The sequence below is a fragment of the Colias philodice genome, chromosome 10, assembly GCF_061535455.1.
Source record: "Colias philodice isolate Cphi_HAF_F1 chromosome 10, ilColPhil1 Martin Lab GWU primary, whole genome shotgun sequence".
NCBI classification, from domain to species: domain Eukaryota; kingdom Metazoa; phylum Arthropoda; class Insecta; order Lepidoptera; family Pieridae; genus Colias; species Colias philodice.
The window spans coordinates 1517243-1541611 of NC_143095.1; the positions used below are offsets into that span (position 1 = coordinate 1517243).

The 24369-nt window shown below is 32.2% G+C and overlaps 1 protein-coding gene across 2 annotated transcripts in view; it reads left to right on the plus strand.

Moving 5' to 3' along the window:
* Nucleotides 1-24369, plus strand: part of Gdap2 (ganglioside induced differentiation associated protein 2) — a 68929-nt gene that overhangs the window by 31785 nt on the left and 12775 nt on the right. For both annotated transcript variants that reach the window (XM_089699719.1, XM_089699718.1), the window contains exon 7: nt 6038-6176. In XM_089699719.1, the coding sequence (XP_089555845.1) occupies nt 6038-6176 (139 nt within the window). The remainder of the gene's footprint in view (nt 1-6037; nt 6177-24369) is intronic.

Sequence of the window (24369 nt, forward strand, 5' to 3'; positions counted from 1 at the left end):
ACACATTCGATATTTGATTAAAATTCCAATAATGCATATTTTTATCATTCAATGAATATTAACAAAAAGTATTAATATTGGAACATCACTAGAGACTTATCTTAGATAAGCAAGTATTGGTGCGATTTATCGACTATTGACGCATTTAGTGATATCGTGTGGTGTTGTTAATACGGATACTAAAGAAATTATAATAAAGTGTATTCAAGTATGGAGATCCAACCTTCGGTTCATTTGGAGTTGAAGCCGCGTATTCGTTGTAAGTTTGTTGTTGATTTGTTTATAAACTTGACTCGATCGGTTAATTTAGATGAACAAGTCATGTTACTTATCATAAAGGGTTCTTATTTTTGCATAAGACACAACTTCGAATCTCAATAAATTTCATTATATGGTGCAGAACTTCTGAATTTAAATGCAAAATTGGCGAGATTCCTAGATGATGCATATGTTGCACAAATATTAGGAACAATATTTTTTGTTTCCGCTTTATTTTAATTTGCCTATGTGGAAATTACCTACCTTTTAAAATATCAATAGTTTAAAATCATATATTGCTAACCGGTCTCTGTATGATAATTATCTAATCCTAAATAGTAGATAGCCTAATACAGGGATAAACTTAGTGAAATACTTGTACTGTTAATTACTAATCGCGTAAAATATCATGGGCTTTCTGTATGGGTAGGAAAAATCCAATACAAAAAGTTCGTAACCTATAACATGTCGCATTTCAATTTAAATCGATCCTTTGAGAATGTCTATAAAGTCAGACAAAAAATAATTATTGGGTGTAAATATCGCAAGTTAGCGAAATTATCTTGCAACTTATTGTGCAATAGCGAAAAGACAGTTTGAAAATGATCAGTATCGTAGAAGAAAAAAATATACTGTAATTATATTTATCTAATAATAATAATTAATCACCTACATATTCCGTTTTTTATTGACGCGACCGCGACATTCCCAAAAACAAACGACGGAAGATTCTTCGCAATTCGTTGCTTATTTTTGTATTGTCCACAAACAATTACTAATTTCTACATGAATGAGCTACGAACATCTTTACAAATCATAATATATATTATTCTTATTTTTTAGCACAGCATAAGCACAGTTCATAATTAAAGCTCTTTTCTTTCTAAATTTCATGAGATTTTTTATTTTTATTAGAATTCCATAAAATATTATAGTCACTAAATAAATGATCAAATCTGAAACCTTATGAAACTTTTGAAGTAAAACTTCTTTAGGCGCGACTAGGGAGTAACTCAGATTTTTTTTCTGACGGAAGTAACGCTGTGTAGTTTCCGCCATTTAAAAATAATAATTCTGATTGGTTGTAAGTATATGTCATATACTACACGCTTCTTGACTTATACGCCAGCTATAGTCCTTTCCACCTAAGATGATTCCTGTGACACATCGATTTTTGACACGTATAGAGATGTCGGTTACTGAAATCGTATCAATTGTTTCCGATAATCGATAATATTCCATATGGAAATGAAATCGATTTGAATAAAGTACCAAAATTAGTTTTTTCGGCAATTCGCCAACAATTAACTAAGGAAACTTAGCAAACATTAGCAACAAAAAGTCAACAATAACAATTAGTAGCAATAACAGAATACCACGTAAAGTATCAATATAAAAATGCAACTTGTATACAAGGCTGACGCACTCGTACAGACGATTGACTCGATTGACAAACGATCACAAGATGAGCGCCGATTATATGATTTTCCAACTCTATGATTTTTCAACGATCCATTTCATGTACACGAATTGCGTAGGTATTATATTTTTGTGTTATTTTATTTTATTTTTCATTATATTAAACTAAACAATACGGGTTTTGATTTATAAGCTTAAGATGTTTCATTTTTATATTTTTGGTAATAATGCCGCCATAAAATAAAAATATTATGCACTAAAATTATTTTGACTTTTTAAACATAAAATTCGTAATTCGGAACACGATGAAGTGTCACAGGAATCATCATAGGTGAAAAGGACTATAGTTACACTGGGGTAGATCCCTTTAAAAATAATAAAAAGTGCAAAAAAATCGCAGTCGGATGAAACCCATTAGAAAAGGAGGGGAATATGATGAAAATTAAAGGAAAAATAAATTACGGTCAATCCGAGTTCGGGAAGTGGGAGGGGGGAGCTTTTAAGAGAAAAAAATGGTTTCTCTCGATTTCCGACAAAACTACAAGTCCTACGGAAAAAAGTTCAATGGCAAAGTTGTAGGTAATAAAAAAATCTACAACTTGTGTATTGACAATTTTTTCACATAACCTCAAAATTTAGGTGAAAAATTCAAAAAACCAAGTTTTTGGTTTTTTATTTTTAACTACTTCAAAATTTATTTTTTTTCTACGACATTTGGTAGAAACTTGCTTTATTATGTCCCAAATACACTGTAATTTATTTGATTGAAAATATTTATTTTTTCGCCTTATTTTGAATTAATACCAAAAAAACAACCTAATTTTCAATCGAAAAGTCACCCGTCAAAATATCAGCTTTTTTCAAAAACTTTGGGAGCCTTTTATTCATCAAAATCTCTACTTTTATATGGTGTAAAAAAAATAAACTTTACCATAGTAAATGTTCTCAGGAAATGCTTACAAACAGTGTCATAATTAGCTTTTACTAAATCAGGCACACTTCTCGAACTCTATATCTTCTCTTGTATCGGCTTTTCGGTAATATTTCAAAAGAAAAAAAATTATCTGTTCTAAGTTTAATATTTTACAGCATATTCAAAAGCAAAATGATGTCGATAAAAACATTTCAGGTAGTTTGAGAAGTGTGCCTGATTTAGTAAAAGCTCATTTTCACACTGTTTGTATGCATTTTCTGAGAAAATTTACTATGGTAATGTTTATTTTTTTTTACACCATATGAAAGTAGAGATTTCAATGAATAAAAAGCTCCCCAAGTTTTTGAAAAAAGCTGATATTTTGACGGGTGACTTTTCGATTGAAAATTAGGTTGTTTTTTTGGTATTAATTGAAAATAAGGCGAAAAAATAAATATTTTCAGTCAAATAAATTACAGTGTATTTGGGACATAATAAAGCAAGTTTCCACCAAATTTCGTAGAAAAAAAATAAATTTTGAAGTAGATAAAAATAAAAAACCAAAAACTTGGTTTTTTGAATTTTTCACCTAAATTTTGAGGTTATGTGAAAAAATTGTCAATACAAAAGTTGTAGATCTTTTTATTATCTACAACTTTGCCATTGAACTTTTTTCCGTAGGACTTGTAGTTTTGTCGGAAATCGAGAGAAACCATTTTTTTCTCTTAAAAGCTCCCCCCTCCCTTTTCCCGAACTCGGATTGACCGTAATTTATTTTTCCTTTAATTTTCATCATATTCCCCTCCTTTTCTAATGGGTTTCATCCGACTGCGATTTTTTTTTGTTTCAAAAATTATCTACTCTAGTCTAAGTGGCAAATATCATAATCAATTAGGATTATTTATTTTCAAATTTTCAAACGGATCAATTGTGAATAGCAAAGTGAATGAAAAATTCAACAGTTTTAAAAACATTATTTTAAATTGCAAAATTTTTTGAAAATCTCTAAATATACTTGTTTATTTATTACTTTTAAAATAAGTAAATTAAAAATAAATTTTCTGACAATTGCGACATTTTATAATATTCAATAACAAGGTTATATTGACATGTGCGTTTTACTTCAATCGCGCGTAAAGGTTACACGCACACACTTTTTTTAACTGAATACAATCCGGAACACACGTTTCGTGTTTACAAACTTGTGATAACGACACGAAATATAACCGCACGAGATATGTTGATAATACTGTTTTATCTGTAACCCAGTAAACATTCTAGTGTTAAAAATTATGTGAACAATTTTTACTCTAATTTTTTTTTTTTTTTTGAAGAAGCCAAGAAGTGGTTTTGTGTATTGTGACAGTGACGTTTAATTATTCCGCCATGCCGCCATATTGCGTGTCAAGTTTTTAAATTATTTCCATTTGGAGTTATGATAAATGAGGGCTTTGAATTTAGCTGTAAGTGAAATTAATATAAAATACGTTTCATTGCAATATGTGAGCAGGTCGAAGGAACAAGGCTGTTTATAAATTATTTAGTTTTATATACAGAAAAATATCTTTATAAAGTCTGAAGAATATAAAATATAGTTCATAGTCCCTTCCCATTCCCTAATTTAAACATCTATAATTTGTACTACATTCTTGCAAATAAATATATGTAATTTGAATTTGACAGTTTTATAGCTACATATAAAATACCAACACAATGGATATTATAGCTACTTACATATAAAATACCAACACAAAATTCTACGTTTACCTAGTCATTCCGGACTATATTTGATTGACATATTATGATATTAGATAGAGATCTATAATACCAGTGATCTACTTCCAAATTTTGGTTTGATTATACAAACTACAAAGGATTTGGATCACCATAAACATGAACTAGTAATGTCATAAAAATCTTTTTAAATGACTTACATATTTGTACAAACACAGGCCTAAATTGTTCGTAGAACAAAGAATTGAAATGGAACACAAATATTAATGTAATGTGCAGATATAGGATCAATGAACTTAAAATCAATGTTTTGTGATTCAGCTTTTACATTTCACTAATAAATAAATAAGACTTCTAGCAGAGATTTATTTGCATTGTACATTGAGTTATTCTTCATTGTTTTTGAAATTTGGAATTGCAAGTTTACTGAAAGATTTATGTTTTATTTACTTTTTAAAATTAATGGAGGTCGTTTCAATTATTTGGACTGCACTTCTCTCTGCATCATATATATATAAAACTCAAAGGTGACTGATATAGTGATCTATCAACGCACAGCCCAAACCACTGGACGTATCGGGCTGAAATTTGGCATGCAGGTAGATGTTAGGACGTAGGCATCCGCTAAGAAAGGATTTCCCGAAATTCTTGCGGGAACGGGGAAAAACGGGGATGCACGTACAAAGTCGTGGGCGGAAGCTAGTCGTAAATATAATTATTGGTAATCGTGGATAAGAAATGAAATGAATTATATTATAAAATTGTCAAGGGAAATTAATAGCTGTAGTTGAAATAAAATTTTAATAGAGATCTCCTTTTATTTTTTACACTTATCTAAAATGATTAATACTAATACAGTTAAAAAGAATACATATAATAAAATAAATGTTACCTAATATCATAATATGTATAGAATAGTTTTTATTTTGTAAAAAGATAATATTTTTCAAGTAGGTCGGTATGAATGGTTAATTCTCCCAACATTTTACGTAATATTACATTATCTAATACATAGTACAAACAGTATTATCTACATTTGATATAAATGGCGCATTGCAGGAGTTTTTGACAAAGTATAGTCGTATGCTATTTATATGAAGTTAATAACAAACATTTATGTGTATATATTCGCATAGAACACAATGAAAATAATGTAGAATAATTACACGTAAGTATGAAAAAATGATACTTACATACGTTAGAACTTAATGAATTAAAAAAATATATATTTTATTAATTATAATCTATACATTTTATTATAATAAATCTGTAGAAGGGTCAATTCTGTACATTAAAAAAATAAACAGCAGGGGGTGTTACTGGGCCGATACCAAACCCAAATATGTGATAAAAAAAATTATTGTCTGTCTGTCTATCTGTCTGTATGTGAAGACATCACGTGAAAACTAACGGTTCGATTTCGATGAAACTTGGTATAATTATACCTTATTATCCTGGGCATAAAATAGAATACTTTTTATCCCGGAAAAATACGTAGAAAAAAAATAAATCTTAATTTTTCTTAATTTCTCCGCGCGGACGGAGTCGTTGGCGGAAGCTAGTATATATAATAGATATTGTAGATAATATTTAGGACGATTAAGAGGTTGGTAGGTCTTAGAATCGGCCAACATCTATTTTTCATACCCTGTGATAAGAATGGTGTAGAACGTTTGCTGGGCAGCTAATAACTAATAATATGTTATTGCGCAGTGGACGACGACGCATCCACATGCGACGAGGAGCTCGCGGCAGAAGCGGCGGCGGCGTTCGCGCGCGCCGCGCCCGACACGCAGCGCCTGCTGCCCGCCCGCGACCCGCCCGCCAGGCCGCGCGCGCACACCTCCGACGAGTGAGTACTACGTAGTGTACACTATAGAGTAACGTAACAATATAATGTAATGAAATGGAATACACACTGGCATACATAACGCACATAACATTTTGTGAATTCTGACTTTAATTGTACAATTTTTATATTACCCAGTATTTTAACGTTCGTATAACATTTTATTTGATATTTTTAGTTTTGTTATTTAATTAATTGTAATGTAAATAGTTTTACTTTTAATTTATTATGTGACTATAAATTGTGTTTTTGAAAATAAATAAAAAATGTAAATAATGTCTCTGGACAATATTCCAGAGGTGATGCGAACACCCTGTGATGATTGATGCCTTATATTAAAAAAAACCGCACATAACTGCAATATAACGCAGCACAACACTACGTAATAAGAAATGTAATACATGCACAACACAACAAATATCTACTGCTATCTATGTAATACAATTATACAATACAACATAGCACAGCTCAATAAAATGTCACTCAACGCACAAATCCAATTTATCGCAACATACGACGCAAGAACAGCACAACACAGCGCACTGCAGACTTCAACACATTACACTACAATACCATACAAGTAGGTATCAAGAGCAAAGGGACTATAAGCCTTTACTTAAAGTCCGGAGTAACCCACGGCCCTTTCGCTGGGATCCGCGGGAGTGTATGAGCATTCTGGACTTAAAAAATTAGCTTACCAACAAGGACTACGATGGAGACGACTTTAGATTCAAGAATAACATTAGAATTGGTGCTTAATAGTACTTTATATAACAACAAAGTATTGTGCAATAGTGCGAAATTCAAAACTCAATTGAAAAACTGACATTGATTGATTGCTTCCAAAAAATTAAATTTACCATAATTCTTTATGCGCATCGCTATAGGTCAATTAGGGAAAGCTGGCATGTTCACAGTACTCACACTTATGCAATTTCACTTACAGTATGTTCAAAAATAAATGCGACTCTAGTTTCATTTTAGACTTGAATTGTAAAATGGGTGCGTTGTAGATATATATATATGCAAATATAATTACTTATGAAAGCTCTCATAATTTACCTGTAAAATTATAATTTAAAAGTAAATCAATTGATGAAGTTAATTATTTATTCTAATAATAATCAATTGGATAAAAGTATTAATAATCATTCAATTATCAAATAATAATTAAATTCCTGACTTTGGTCGAGTAAAGATATCTAAGAAATATTATATTTGTAGTAAGTACGTAATACCTACCAATACGCGCTAACAAATATGTGTTACATGTTTATTGTATAATTTTCACACTATTGGTTTTAAACTCAAACTCAAACATTTATACAATTAGACTTCTTCTAGAAGCACTTTTGAATCGTCATAACAGTTTAACAGTTTTAACAATTACCACCAATTCAGAAAGCAGTATCTATAGAGAAGAAGAAGAATCTATTTAATCATAATCGTAATCTTCTACTTCACTGTAACTTTCATCGCTCGAAGAACTCGATGTTTCGTTGTCGGAATTTCTTAATGTTATTATAAATGAGTCAGTGTAATTATCTACTTTTGGTTCTAATTGAATATATTTTTCCTCATGTTCTCGCGTCTTTCTCCAAACGTCACTAAACATATCCAGACTAATAGCATTTGCTTCCTTTCTAAATAATTCTTCCACAGTTTTCAAGTTAAAGTTCACATTTTGTGATGCTACTTTCCCTTTAATTATGCCCATAGTAACTCTATTGGGTTGAGTTCTGGATGGTATGGTGGAAGGCGCAATACACTATGTCCATGATCTTTGAGGATTGCATCAAGTAGGTAAAAATTGTGTATAGTTTGGCTTATTTTTTTTAATAATGTGATAACTCTGATTATTAATTAGTAATTTGATTTTTGAAAAAAAAAATGCCGATTTTAGTCTAAATTTATATTTTTCTAACAAGATCCTTATCATCCAAATTTCCACCTTGGTGAGAAAAATTGACATTTCTAATGAAAATGAACAAAAAATTAAATGATTTTATTAAATACTGTAAAATAGTCTATAATTCTTCCATTTACTGTATCACAAAATTCTTCATAGATTTTTAGATATTCGTACTACACCAATTACATCACCCTGTATTTATAAACAATTGCAAAATATGACACATACATAGGCCGGGAGATACTGACACAAAATTTCGGGTCATTTGTAACAGAATGGCGGTTCTACAGAGGTCTTATTACGCAATGACTAAAAGAAAAATGATGGTCAGAACTCAGAACGCTGGTACCGGCGGACTAGTCGCGTGGGCGTTAGTCGAACTCGTCGGATAAATAGCGAAAGTCAAACAATTTGTAACACAAAAATTTTAGAATTCACCGATAGCCCATAAAAAAGATGTAGGCGGTAGTGTCATGCCATACTTTTCCGGTGTAACTTACAGCCCCCCATACCGACGCGATGCGTTGATTAAAAAAAAAAACAATTCAAACATTTGTACCAGGCTAACTTTTGCACAGGTAATCATCATCGTGCAGACATTTACGAAAATCGCCATGCCATACTTTTCGGACGATTCCAAATGGCCACCATACCGCCGAAAATCTGCAAAAAAAAATTTTTTTTCGCCAAACAATTTGTACCAGTATTGCATTTGGATTTTTGGAGAGTATTTGATAAAATGTGACCATTATTATATTTGCCATACTTCTAGTAGGGGGAAAAAGTGCTGCCATACTTGAAAATTAATTTATTCGTCACGTTTCAAACAATACGACTGTACAATACGTAAAATAATTTTTTACAGTATGGGATCATTATATTCTGTTTGTTTGTATACAATTCTACCTAGAAAAAAATATCGCAGATTGCAAACATGGGGCGGATGATTGTAAGACTTAAGCCAAGACGTAAAAAAAAAATGAAAAGAATTGGCGATTTGTACCAGTACGGCATTTTTGGAAAGTATATGATGCAACGTGACCATTATTATATTTGCCATACTTTTAATAGAGGGAAAAATTAGTGCCATACTGCTACAAATCGTTCAAACTACGAATAAAATCTTACAATAAGAAAAAAATCTTATACACATTCGCCACCTCCCACAGGTATGGCATTATCACACTTCTATTTATAATCATTCAGGAGTTGTTGAAAAAAAAATGTAGGGTGGTACAAATCGTTTGGCGAGAAAAAAAAATTCAAAAATTTGCAGATTTTCCGCGGTATGGCGACCATTTGGAATCGTCCGAAAAGTATGGCATGGCGATTTTAGTAAATGGCTGCACGACGATGGTTACCTGTGCAAAAGTGAGCCCGGTACAAATGGTTGAATTGTTTTTTTTAAATCAACGCATTCACGTCGGTATGGCGGACTGTAAGTCACATCGTAACTGTATGGCATGACACTACCGCCTACATCTTTTTTAAGGGCTATCGGTAAATTCTAAAATTTTTGTGTTACAAATCGTTGGACTTTCGCTATTTATCCGACGAGTGTGACTAACACCCACGCGACTAGTCCGCCGGTACCAGCGTTCTGACCATCATTTTTCTTTTTGTCATTGCGTACTAAGACCCCTCTAGACCGCCATCCTGTTACAAATGACCCGAAATTTTGTGTCAGTATCTCCCGGCCTAACATGTGCAATGTGTAAATGTGTTGACGTTCCAGCTCTTCTTAATATACCTATAAGGGCGTTTGTCCACTACAAGGAATTTTACGGTCCGGCATTCCGATTTTTTACGGTCCGGTATGGCACGCCATTAATCTATATACTAGCTTGTGCACTATACGTAAATTTACTGTCCGACATTTTACTTTTCCCTATTCCGGATGGTTTGTTGTGTCTACGAGTCGCTGTAGGTATAATTGTTTTCGAATGCCCACTTGCTTGGATTTTACTGTTTTCACTGCATATGCCAATTAAAAGCAAGCTCTTGTTTTACTTTCTTTTAGTTGGCAATGAGATTTGAGAAGTCGGTATTGTTATTTTATATACATTGACCAAGCATTGACCTATACTTATTATCTAAGTAAGTGTTGGTAAGTTAAAGTTCAAGTGGGAATAGCTTTAGCTCCTCGTCACCGATTAAAATAAATAAGTTAAACACGCATTTTAAATCTCTTACGGAACTTTACTTTTTATTATAACGAAGTAATATATAATATTTCACCTTCTATATTTTTTACTCGTTTCTTGTAAAATGCAAAAACAATCATTTATGATAGCATTATACCGCCAAACTTCCTTGAACTGTACCTCACTGATCCGAGTAAAGACGGACAGGTGCACAAGCAATTCATCGGTTTTTTCATGCCACACCGGACCGTAAAAAATCGGAATGCCGGACAGTAAAATTCCTTGTAGTGCACAAGCGCCCTAAAAGTACGGGTTCCTCAGCTGTCAGTTGTATTGCTGGCCAGTTCCTGTTTATATCCAATAGTAGAAAGCCGTGTGCAATTCATTAAATTTATCAATTTATCATGCTATTAGTCTTCACTTTCTTTGTTCTTTGAGGCGATAAATAGGTGGCGATGTCAAATAAAATATTTTTTCTCCTAGGGTGTTTGTCCAAGTAAGTTTTAAAAATCTTTTGTCAGGCTGCAAAAGTTCCCCTATCAGGAAACCAAGTGTTCTGTTTCCTATTCTAATTTCTCCTCGTCATAGACATTTCAATTAAATACATAGGTATTAAATCATAATAAGGTAAAATAACAATCAATAGGCACTAACGTGAATTAGTAAAAATTCTAATAGCAAAATTAGAACAAACATCTTTCCTGAAAAAACACAATCACTGGTTTATCCAATTATTAAAATGGTACATTTTGTTCCACGAAATTATTATAAGACTTACCGACGATGGATTCCTATCCTTGTATTTAGAGAACTCACTGTTTGTACAAGTGAAGATAATATCGGAGCTTTCATAGGCCGTAAATAACTTTATATCTTGCCAATATTTCGACCCGAGGTTGAAATTCGTAGAATTGCACATACCTAGTTCTTAACGACTACCAAAAATAATAATTTTAAGAAAGCCTTGATTGTTCTGCGTTATTTTGAGTCATAGTAATTGGAATTAAAGCTTATTATAGCTAGTCGTTTATTTGATACATTTTTTTATTTGCTGCTCCGCTTCTATTGGTCTCAGGACTAACACAAAAAGGTTTTTCCAATTCGAACCAGTAATTTCTAAGCTCAACACGTTCAAACAAACCAAACATATCTTGGTATAGGGAAAATGAAAACTATTTTCCACAATATTACAAAACGTAAATAAATACGTTATTTTAATAAAGTCGAGTGTTATAATTAGTACATTATGAAATACCGAAACGTCACAAGATATCTCGGAGATTTATTTTTAAATAAATAACTATGATTTCCGTTGAAATGAGTAATGAGTCATATTTTTCATAATTTATTTCCTAACCTAGATATTTTGTTTATACAATTAACTCACGGGAAATTCTTGAAATGTGGAATGTGATTGATAAACATTTTTATTTTTTATTCGTAACCGGTATAATTATTGTGATTTATTAAGGACGTTTGATTTTGTATATGAAAACAGACATTAGTAAATCAGACAAAATAGTAGCAACCACTACAAAATAGGTTATCATGTAAGTCTTCTATGAGGGGTAAAAGACCTGACTGTGAAATGGTCGTCTGCTGTTTAAGTTTTTAATCCCCTTAAACACGTATCTAATAATAAACTGAAAGAATTATCAATTACTTCTAGAGTTAACCGCCTCCTTGGTACAGTGGTTGACGCGTGAGCGTAACACGAGGGGTCCTGGGTTCGATTCCCGGTGGAGAGGAAGAAAAAAAAATGTCTTGGTCTGGTAGGACACAGAAGGCTGATCACCTACTTGTCCCTAAAGAAATCGATCAGTGAAACAGATGTAGGTATAATGCATCTGCCCCTTACCCCACTAGGGGACATGGGTCTTCACTTTTTTTCTAGAGTTAACAATTTTCATGAAAGATTTTTTTTTCGATAGTTTCCCTGACTTCTGATTGAAATAAAAAATTCCAAGTATGAGCTTGGCTATTAGCTCTATTCAATGAATCAAAATTAATTTTCAATTTCACATTTCCCGTATTTTCTTTAGCGAACTAGAAGCTATGTTACAATACGTAAACGCATTACTAACCAAAATAACTGAACAATAAACAACAATATAATATACGAGCTACAAATAAAAACAAATATGTTTACGTTGATGCGTATTGAAAATGTAAATAGTTCAAGGGAAGCGATTTATCTTCGGATGCGTTGCGGATGTAAAACGGATGTATGTATAAAAGTATATAGTCTACGTATTTTATGACGTTTCATATGTATTTGTAAAATAGATATATATTTTTATACAGAGATAAGTGTTTACGTTTATTGGGCGTATAAATGAATGGAAAATCTGAAGCTTTAGGAATAAATTTGAAGAGTTTGTTTGTTTCGTTGAAAGCGCTATGTCAGGAACTACGAATACGATTTGAATCCTTTCAGTGTTAGATAGCTCATTAAGCATTTATTGAGGAAGACTATAGGCTGTATATTGGTCATGATAAGACCAAATAGGAGTGGAAAAATACGTGTGAAACGTGTAAAAATGTATAAAGGAGCCAATATCGTTATAAGTTGATTTTCTTTCTAGCATGTCATATAACAATTCCGAAGTTTACAATGGTATATATTTGTATACTTTATGTTCAAAGCTTCCTAACTATTGTACACAAAGTTTTGTCCTCGAAGTAAATCATTACGGGAATAGCTTGTTGCAACTATACAAGTTTCGAGTTCTATTGCATTCCCTTGTAATAAAAGAATATCTCTTTGTATTTATTTCTCATTTCTTTATGCCTTTTTAAGTGTAGTGAAATATTATAAATGAGAACCCAGTTTATTTGATATTGAAGAATTAAACAGTTTTAATTGCGTTTTGTAAAATATATTAATTCTAGAAGCTTGGAATGAAAATAGCGATGTTATCAATGATTTTATTTTTAACATCATTTAAACACAACACAACACTGATAACCAAAATCTGATAGATAATCTGACCCGATTCATTGTTTTGATTAACAATAGCTTCGTACTACGTAGAACATATTTATCTATCCTAATATTATAAAGAGGTGCAGTCTGTGAATTTGTGACGTAGTTGCGAGTAAACCCTGAATCTACCGAAACGATTTTAAAAATTATTTTACCAATAGAAAGCCACGTTATCTGTGAGTGTCAGGCTATATTTTATTTTCATTTTATAACAGCAGCAGCAGTTAGTATTTAAATAAACGTAAAAGTGTTACGTTTTGGGGTCTGACCTTATATGTGTAGAAATAATTATTATAACATCACGTGGGATGCACTTACGCATTCGAGAAAATCCGGAAATTTCAATGTACTTACGTTTTGTTATAAATTTATAGGATATTACTCGCCTACGTTACTTATTAGTTACTCAATGTGTGGGTGTTATGGTAAATATTTTAGCACGTGATGATTTTTATTTGAGTTTCGATTTATATAGACTAGCTGTGCTCCGCGGATCCATCCGCGTGGCTCCGCTCCTGTTGGTCTTAACGTGATGATATATGTATAGCCTATAGCCTTCCTCGATAAATGGGCTATCTAACAACTGAGATTAGCGCGTTCAAACAAACAAACTCTTCAGCTTTATAATATTAGTATAGATATGATCGGTATGTACTAAATTTCACTAGATGTTTCAAAAGCAATATGCTATTGGTTACGAATTGGGTCAATTGTATGTTTTATTCCGGTTCGTTTGTACGTGGGACGCGACCCGTTGTAAGAAAATTCTTTGTTTTGGTTCAAACAACAGTCTATTTCACATCGTTGACAAGCATAGTTGGCAAACGGAGGAAGAAATGGGTGAAATTATTCCTCTGAAATAAAAAAATGGGTCACACCTAGAACAATTTGGCATTCAACAGGGTTCTTTGAAAAAAAATATGACTACAATAATAAAATTGATAGCAATAGGAATATTTTACATAACTTACTAGATACGACCGGTGCGTATCTAAATAAATCAGCAAGATGATCACTCAAGAAATAAGATAAATTATTGAGACGAATTCTAAATTTTATTTATTTACATGATCTTAGAAAATAATTACTTCTAAGGGACCTTGCAAGTAGAGTTTATGCAAGACTGATGACAAAATCGCGTGCAAGCTCAAAGTTATCGTTATCGGTACCAATTGAAAACTAATTTTAAGCTCATATTCTGTGCCATTAAACACAAAAATAATTCAGTTTCAGGTGAAAACTTTCATAAGTCCTTGAAAGTCTAAAATTAACGATGTTGTTATTTTGATGGTTCGATAGCGTGACGATTTTATACGTCACTGAAAATAATCCAATTCATCTATTTTTAATCAATGATTGTCGTAAAAGTTCATAATTGATGAACTAATCTTGGTTTCATTGGAAATATACACAGATCACAGAAACTAAAGGGAGATATGGTTAGGGGGCGGGGCCGGTGTCGCAGCAATATGTACAAAAAGAGAACAAACTGTAGCGGTGGTGTATACGTACGTCACTTACAATCTAGTGTGCGAACGAATAGTCGCTCTCATATTTTTGTGTGATGACACGCACACAACGCGAAGTATTTTTTTGATTTTGTTTACTGCAGTTGTGTGCGTAAATTTTTTATGAGACACGGTTTCGTACTCAGCGCAAGCGATTGGCATCTCTCTAGATCTCTATGGAAATATACTACCATCCAAATAAAGGGTATTGTAGGTATAGTTCCATTTATAATTCCACATGACGTAGATCGTTTGTAACATTTTATTCCAGTAAAATAAAACTATTCATAGGAACTATGACTCATAGCTTCTCTAAATAGTGCAGTTTTGCAGTGGCATGTTTCACATCGGCATTTGTATTGAATGCTGATTTAATTGTCAGCTCATTAAATAAATCTCCATTTATATCTAACATAAAATCTACCACTAAAACTGCGTTATCTCTGATCAAGTTAACCGTTGTATCTAACGATCTCAGATGTTTAACGACTGCAAATTATTCTTAATTCTATGCACTATGACGTCATTGGCCTTGTCCTCGTCGAACGGACATAAACAAGGGTTATATAAAATAGCTGTTATAATATTACAGCGACTTGATTAATCGGTGTGGACAAAGTGTCACTTTGAAGATAGCTGTGACGTTGATTTCGTGGTGATATAATATCGAATTTCTATGTGGGTATGGAATGGAAATGGGAATATACCTACATCGTGTTTTTGATTGAGCTCTTCTTTGAAGGACTTTTTTAATATTGGGTTGAAATGCTCTGAAGTGTAGGAAATTAGTGTTGGTTACACATGAGAAGACTAACAATCAAAACTCTAGAAGATTATTTATATTTGAGCTACTTAATCAAATTTACCTGTAACTTCGTACATTTCACACTAGTTGATAAGAAATGATCAGCTGAGCTTACATTAGTCATTATGTATAATATTATTTACTTTTAAGGAAGGTATTTACTTATAATACCCAGTTTAACTACCGCTTAACATAAAACAATTGTCATTTCACACTGTCACAACACAGGTGCTAATTCCACAAGTAAATGTATTTACATCATTTGTTTTATTTATTACTAACGACTTATAAGTAATGCAAATATGTTAACTTCCTTCCTCCATTCACACAATACCATATTTATTCAGTATTAGTAACATTTTGTTATCATTTGCAAAATTAAATAAACAAATGAAATGTTGTGTGTTTAATGAAATGTTAAGAGCATTATTTTGTAATGGAAACCAGAACAGCAGGCGATTTCTCTATATCTATAAGATGTAATAAACTCCCTTGTCCTCCAGTAATGTATAGGTCAGACACGTATTAGGCTTCTTATGAACAGATCGATTTTTACTAGCAACTTTATGTGTCCTAGCAGACGAATAAAATACGGCCAACGAACCTTGGACTAGTGTTATTGGTTTTCAAAATTAACAATAAACATGATCCAGCATATCGATGGTATTCTTATGAGAAAACTTTGAAACTTTAATCTTTATATAGAGCTAGTTAATATAATTCGAGAAGCATTCAAAACTTAATTGTGAAAGTGACCTTACAGAATCGGTATTCTACCCAATGCAAACGGTTCTGGCTCAAATATTCCAAAGCTAATAAAAAGAGAATCTGGGCACGTAGTACGTACATGGCAAAGCACTCCTTGCTCGTAATAAAAATCGATCGATGAGACAGATTCAATGCATTTGCCACATACCTAAAAAAGAACACGCGACTGCAATTTCTCTAAGTATAACGAAATATCCTAAAACTTTACTTTATTATTTTATGTTCTTTCGTTAGTAGTTACGCCTAATTGAATAGCTTTCCGGAATTTCATACGCACTTACGTGATTCGTCTGCGCTGACGTAAAAAGTTGAAGCCCAGATTACAAGATGATTTTTATAACGTCGTAATAAATTTTCATTGTAAACATAAAATGTCTGAAATCAATAAATGAGTCACTAGGCTTTTCAGGATACAATGTTTAATAATAGCTTTCCGCCCGCGACTTCGCCCGCGTAGTCGAGGGAAAACCATGGCATTCCGAGATAAAAGCGTCCTATGTCTATCCTATCCAAATTGGTTCATTAGTTTTGTTTTGATTTGAAGAAGAGACAGATAGACAGACGTGGTTATTTTCGCATTTATTATATGGATAAGACGTTTATATAATACTAGCGGTCCGCCCCGGCTTCGCCCGTGGTACATATTTCGCAATAAAAGGTAGCCTATGTTCTTTCTCAGGGTCTAAAGATTGTCTGTGCCAAATTTCATCAAAATCGGTCCAGTAGTTTATGCGTGAAAACCATACATACATACATACATACATACAAACCTTTCCTCTTTATAATATTAGTATAGATTAGAAAGGATCTTCAAACTTGGAGGCTCTTATTGTCGGAGGCCAATACTCACTTTGGGTCCCTGCGCCACTACAGTAATGTAATGTAATGTAAAAGTAATCTTCAAACTTTCCTCTCAACTTCCATTTTCCTAACCTAAGACATGGAATATCTCTAGGTGACTCTACGGAAGGTGTTGATTGCCTATCACGTGACAGTTCAAACAAAGTGACGCTGCCTCTGCATTGTGACGTGAGCTATCTCACGGCTAATATTTGGTGAGGCTTGTGTAAAGTGGCTCGTGAAGTAACTGCTATTAATACTTGATAATGAGATGCCTTTGTGGGGGAGTGTATTCAGTTACTGTATTCTATACGTTCTTTTTGTTTGTGACGTCGGTTAATTGCTGCAGACCTTTATACAGGATGCAACTGTATATGTTTCAATTAAGGTTACTTTGAAGAGACCAATTCATCTGTAATACCGTATTGTTTACAATGATATACATGAAAATAACGTATGTTTATATTCTGAAGAATCTCTCTCCAGTTTTCGTAGAGTTTTACATACTTATATCACAGCTAATATGTAGCCTTGCGTTTTTAAATTAAACAACACTTATTTGCTATCATGAAAGCATAATTTATAATTTGCGTAATTTCCTCGTGCAAAACATGTTTGTTCAAATATATAAAGTAAACTTTAATGATCAAATAAAACGTTGTAAAAAGGAAATTTACAAGCTTTCGAATCAAGTAAAGGTCTTATTCAATGTACGAGGTACATTGTATGCAAAATAGAATTCCTTCAAATGAAAAACTGTTACTTGCATGCTAAGAAAGTTATAATACACTGAAACAGTTAGTCACGATCTTGAAAGTTCAATGTTATTCGTAAGGATTTACGGTGTACTGTAACGAAGGTCGTCATTATGTCCTGGTATACGAAACAGAAGATATGTTTATACTTTTAAATACAACGTTATAAGAATAGAAAAGTTTTGATTATATGACCGTGAAGGATTCACACAAACACACAAACAAATGAACTGAATGAACCATTGGAATTCTTAACCAATTTTCTTATACACTTCTTTTCGTGTTGATGTATCTTAATTAATTTATACTTAAGAAGTACTATCCAAATATTTATTCCAGCATCTAAATATAATACAAGTTACAAAGACGCTGTCCAGACTCCGATACGCCCTTATTATATTTTTGCAGAACAAACAAACAACGGTCCAAACGGTGGATGCTGGAAAACGTGACTCGGTTTAAAATCTCAAAATAGCTCATTGAGTGGTTTTCTCACGTGCTACGAAGTTTCAAACAAAAAGAATAATATTAATGTAATTCGGTAGTTTTTCATTTTCAGGAACGAATTACCGGTTTATTTTAATTTGACACCACCCTTAATACTCTACACATTACATCTTGACATAGTTTTCTTTCTTTTTGAACATCAAACAATCTTCTTCATTAACTTTCGTAGAACAATATTTTTAGGAAATATTACGACGGTTGACAATTATGATGATGGATCTTATATGGCGGTTTTGCGTCTACCTTCAAATTATACTCCTTTGTTATTTTTAATTTTTATTATATTCTTCGTATTCTACTATTAAAGGATATTTCTGATGCCTAATACCTAATGTTATTCTTGTAAATATGTGCATATTTGATATAGAGGCATATCTATCATGTCAATCACAGTCATTTGAATTGAATACCCATGAAACTAGACTGTCATCCAACGCTGTGTTTGCAAACAATAACAGATGTACTCTCCGAGTTGAAGGTCACTTCACTGTTTGACTACATTATATAATATTATATTACTATTGAAGCCACCCAAATACAGTCGACCGATTTGTTGCTAGATTGGTCGACCAATCGATCCGAAATGCGGGGGCGAAGGAATCTGCCGAAAGGATATCGCAAATTCATGTATTCTCCTTATTCATTAATGAAAGGATATTCATGCAAGATGAAAACCAATTTCAAAGAGATGAGAGACCGTTCCAAACCCGTTTACATTTATAACGTTTCTAAATTTATTTTAAACATAAATAAAGGTTTGTTATTAACAAACAGCGTGCTAAAATCTAACTTGACCCGACTGACTGACTGACTAACTAACTTTGATATGTTTATAGTTCCAAATCTAACGAAACGCGTGAAACTGAAAAACAACAGTTCGACCAATAATCGGGTAAATACAGTTTGGAGCATCGCGCATCCCGTCCGCGCATTCAGTATTCAACCGACCGCCGCCGGGTGAACACGTTCGCGAAAATAACCTTACTAAAAATATAAACAACTATTGCATATCTACCTCTTGCCTTGTGAATAGTGATTTTTTGTGCTTTGCAACTATAAATCATAATAAACTAAAACAAACTTGTATTCCCACAGAATTGTAAGTAAAAACGAGTTAATTTAATGTTTTGAAATCCGATGCATTACAAAATTAAAATGCAGTCTAGTTTAAATAACTACATCATAATTACATGTAACAGATGTGCTAATAGGGTTTGTTTTGATTTTAATTGATACAGAATAACTGAATCGTATAAACTGTGAAATGAATGTTTTTTGTATAATTTTTTAGCAGCGACCCTTGGGAGTTGAAATTTACTACCAATCAATTTGTAATTTTTAGAGTCACTTCTTTCAAATTGCCATATTACCTACATTATTACATATAAATTTTCCTATAAAATTGTATACCTCATATAATTCATTTAGAAAAGGGTACGGTACAGATAATGTGAGGAAAAATCGCGGAATGTTCGTGTAATCAAATATTATATGCAGATTTTTTATGAACAGTAATTGTTAAATTTTAGCAGAATAAAAATATTCGTCAGAAGCTACATTGACCTTTTTCGCTCTTGTGTCTTAGAACGACCTGTAATTAAAGTTAATGACAAGATTATCTTTGCTAGTAGGCTTAAATTGTTTCGTTGCTTTACTTTATTGTACAGAAATAAACTTTTGTGAAAAGATTATTATCCACGCATTATGGTACAAATTGTAATGGTGTTGATAATTTTTAAACTATGCAAGCCATAGTCGCGCGGAAAATCGTTTCATAAATCAATTACATATACAAGAACAATTTTATTTATTTAAAAAACATAATAAAAATTAACAATTAATCCGTCCATTAAAATCAGAAAAGGAAAGAGTTCGTAAAAGAGAATGAAGAGTTAAGGTAGCTATCGTTTAAGCCTAAAAGATTACTTAAGGGGGCGATAAAGGTCCAAGGGACCTTTTACGTGAAACTTGAGACAGTTTTTCGTTCACAAATTCAATTACGCGAAATATATTGCGTACGTGATGTGGACTTAGTTCGTACATATTGACTTTTTTTAATGTTTCAAGAAATATTAGTTCTCTTTTATTTAAGTTATTCGTCGCACGTCCAGATAACAGCCAGTTTTGAAATATTCAGAAACTCAATTTATAGTAATATTTTGAAATAATGTGATCTAGCTTAGTTGTCTATTTTAATGACATACCTACCTACATATAATATTTATTGGGACATTTCTAAATAATATTAATATTCGTCCATTTTCGTTTGCTGACAAGAACATAAATCGTAAATACTGTAATATAATTCAATGTCCATTATATTTGATAAATATTGTTTTTTAAACTAGAGTAAACAATAGAAAATGTCGGTATTATATTGTCCTCGTGTCAATACTCTGAATATAATGTGGTAAAATATAATAACATTCAATGTTTATCTTTTTATCGCTGTTCGTTCTGTTTTTTAACTCAATTAATTTAATTGTACTGTTTTACCACTTTACGTAGCATACTTATCAACTTAAATTAAATTATAAATTTTATTATGTTCAGTAGAATTTGCAAAGGATTTTTTACTATTCATTATTTTGTCTAAAATTAAATTATCAGGTAGAGTCCATCCTAATAGGGTGATATGTAGTAAATATTCAAATATGGTTATATAGGGACAGTAAAATGTCCAGGTAATTGATAGCTTATTTTCCAATGACTTGCAATAATTCCTCCTCCTCTCAATTGAATGGTTAGATTCCGTAGGTGGTCGCATTAGAAGCAGCACTCATACCAGCTACTATTAAGTATTCTGTGCTCATACCTAAATTACAAACCCAGCATGAAGGTGTCATAAATCATCTTTAATATTAATCGAATTTGGATTTTTATCACTTCCATCAAAATCTGATGCATTAATGTGCCAAGTATAGATTAAATAACGCTATAAAGACCGGCAATAAGGTCATGTCTACCAATAAGGATCAGGTTTCTGTTTAATTGCGTTGGCTTTTTATTTCAGTTCAAACATTACGTGTTGACTAATTTTTAGACATGTGACCATTAATGGACCTAAATACTCTAGATGTTTGCTGTGGTTCAACAGGTATATAATATAATACATTTTTAATGTAGAGAAGTTTTATTATTTGTGTTTGAAGCATTTTTGTTTTAGTCGTTAGGTAAGACGATTTGCCTATGAAATTGAATTTAAAATGATCATTATTTAAAAAGAGCAACTATGTATTTCATGTCTTTTCTTCTCCATAGATACTGCTTTTCGAATCGGTGGTAAAACTGTTATGACGATTCAAAAGTGATTCTAGAATTAAGAAGAAGTCTAAATGAATAGATATATGTTTCTGTTTTGCGAAATAAGATTGTTTTATAAAAGCTGCTAAATGCTGCTTCCGTAAGGATTTTCATCTTCTTTTATCCTAATGTATATTGACAAGTGATTCTAAAAGTAATCTTGCTAAGCGCAACTTCAAGTTGCTCAAGCGAGGTACTTCAGAATTTCAAGTCCAATACCGGTAATATTGTTGAGGAAATTTTATATTTGCTCTTAATAATATAAGATTGCCATCTATCATATGAGCAGATATAATTCCTAGAGGTTTGTTTCATTTATACTGCGTACCAAAGGATGTATAAAGCAAAGTCGCTTTTTTTGTCCCTATATTCCTATATTTGCTTAAATCTTTAAAACTACACAAGGAATTTTGATGCGGTTTTTTTTTAATAGATAGAGTGATTCACCAAGAAGATTTAAGTATATAATTTATTAGATTTGAAACAAAGCGGGCGAACCCGCGGGCGGAAAGCTAGTGATAAATAAGATGACATAATCTAATTCCCCACATCATCCCGGCTTGCATTATTCATGTGCCGTATGATCCTATTAGGCGGTTATTGTTTATACTCATAATGGAGAATTATGAGATTGGAACGGGTTGTTGGCACCAATTAATGGATTATGATAATATGGTAACAAAAGACGTTATAAGAAATCTTAGTGTAAAGAATAGTATCATAGAATGCGATAGCTGTATAATAAGAAAAATACACGAGGTTTTATACAATACTAATAAAAATAAACGAGGTTTTATACATGACTTACCGCTTTTCCCTACTCGCAAGGGCTGAACCGGGATGAAGAAATTGTAGCTGGGTCTATACCCAGCTACATCTATATGTAGAATCATCGACTTACTTTAATAAAAGTTTAAATCGATTCCACTAGTTTTTGACTCATAAGAAACAAACAATTTTTAATAAACAATATACTAGGTATACCATTAAATATTGTAATAGGAATATTCCTATATTTTTGCCGTGCAAGACTGACCTCGTCCAACTAAGCTGCCTAAGGAAATTTCCTACAATTTTTATGTTTACTTACATATTCTATTAATAAGAGCAATCCATTTTTCATACAATTATGTTGACGGTTAAAACTGGTTAAATATATTACGAAAGGATGTTAGTAATAGTAAATTAACCACTATGAACCTAATATTATAATGTTAGAATTGACGCCCAATTGTGTAATAATTCCTCAAATTTAATAATAAACATTTTAGAGATTGAACTAATCCAGAAATCTTTCTCAATAACAACTTTTCAAACCCAAATAGAATAATTTAAATTTAACATGAAACGAAACATCTCATTGATTTGTATAAAACATTCGCTGATAGCACATCTGATTATTTATCAGATAAAATCATCTAGTCAGTAGACTCAGTTCACATCTTAAATAAACATTTTGCATCGGACTTTAAAACATTGAATATTTCCTTTCAACCAGGTGTAGATAATAATAATTAATACATACGATCTATGACTGTATTAGTGACTAAGTGAATAGTGATATAGTGAGTAAAAATGGCGATGGACACAATGGCAGTAGAGCTGCCTGATTTAAGTACACATACACCGAGCCCGCCTGTGGTGGAAACTCAGGAAGAAAAGTAAGTAGATGTAGCAATTACTCGTCTAATTTAATAAATTGCTTACCAATTATATGGTGTGTTAATATTAACTGGGATCGGTCGATTGTCTAAATTCGACCATCTGACGACCATCCTATCGATTAGGTAGTTTCATTGCTAGTATCGCGATCAAGCATTCGACGTGATGATACGACAAATATGTATTGTAATACGAAAACAACGACATAGATAACTAGCATTGCAATATTATGTAGAAGAAACACTAATAGAAAAAGAGATGCAAGCATTTAAAAATAAATTTAATATAATTCTACATAAGTACCCAGACTTATGTAGAATTATATTAAATTTATTTTTCCTCTCAATCATCTGTCTGATGTTTAAGTCATAAACTAAACAATCCAGTTATTCAAAGCTCCCACATTTTCATATTTAATCCGAGAGCTGAGCAGTATAAATTAATGACCCTTCATTAAAAGGGTTGATGAGCAGTGTAGCATACGAGTGCATTCAGGTCAAAACGCCACTCCCCAGTACGACTTAATGCTCGTATCCCTTGAATATGGGTTTCTTTATAGGGTTTTAGCTTTGCTTTTAGATTGCTTTAAAACACCTAGTCAAAGGCATATGCAATTACATCATGTTCTTTAAGGATATTTAAACCTGCAGCTGCGTTTAGTTTTTTGTTAAAAGTGTTTGAAGTTGATTCAGATCAAATTATTTTAATTTAAGGTTGATTTAATTAATTCTTCCTCTTAATTTGCCATTTCATTTGATCGATTTCGATGCTATACAAATGTAAAAAAAGTAAATGGAAACGTTAATTAGCAAGCAAATAAGTTGCTCTGCAAAAGTGTTAAAAGCATTTCTTGCAATTATATATGTATTAAAATTATTATAAATGCACAAAAAAATGAAAACAAGTTTGATCATTTAATGAGCGTACCTTCCGTATACTCTGCGAATGTTGTAAGTTTGTGCCGCGTATTCATTTAAACATTTATCCGTAACACGTGTTTGTGTGG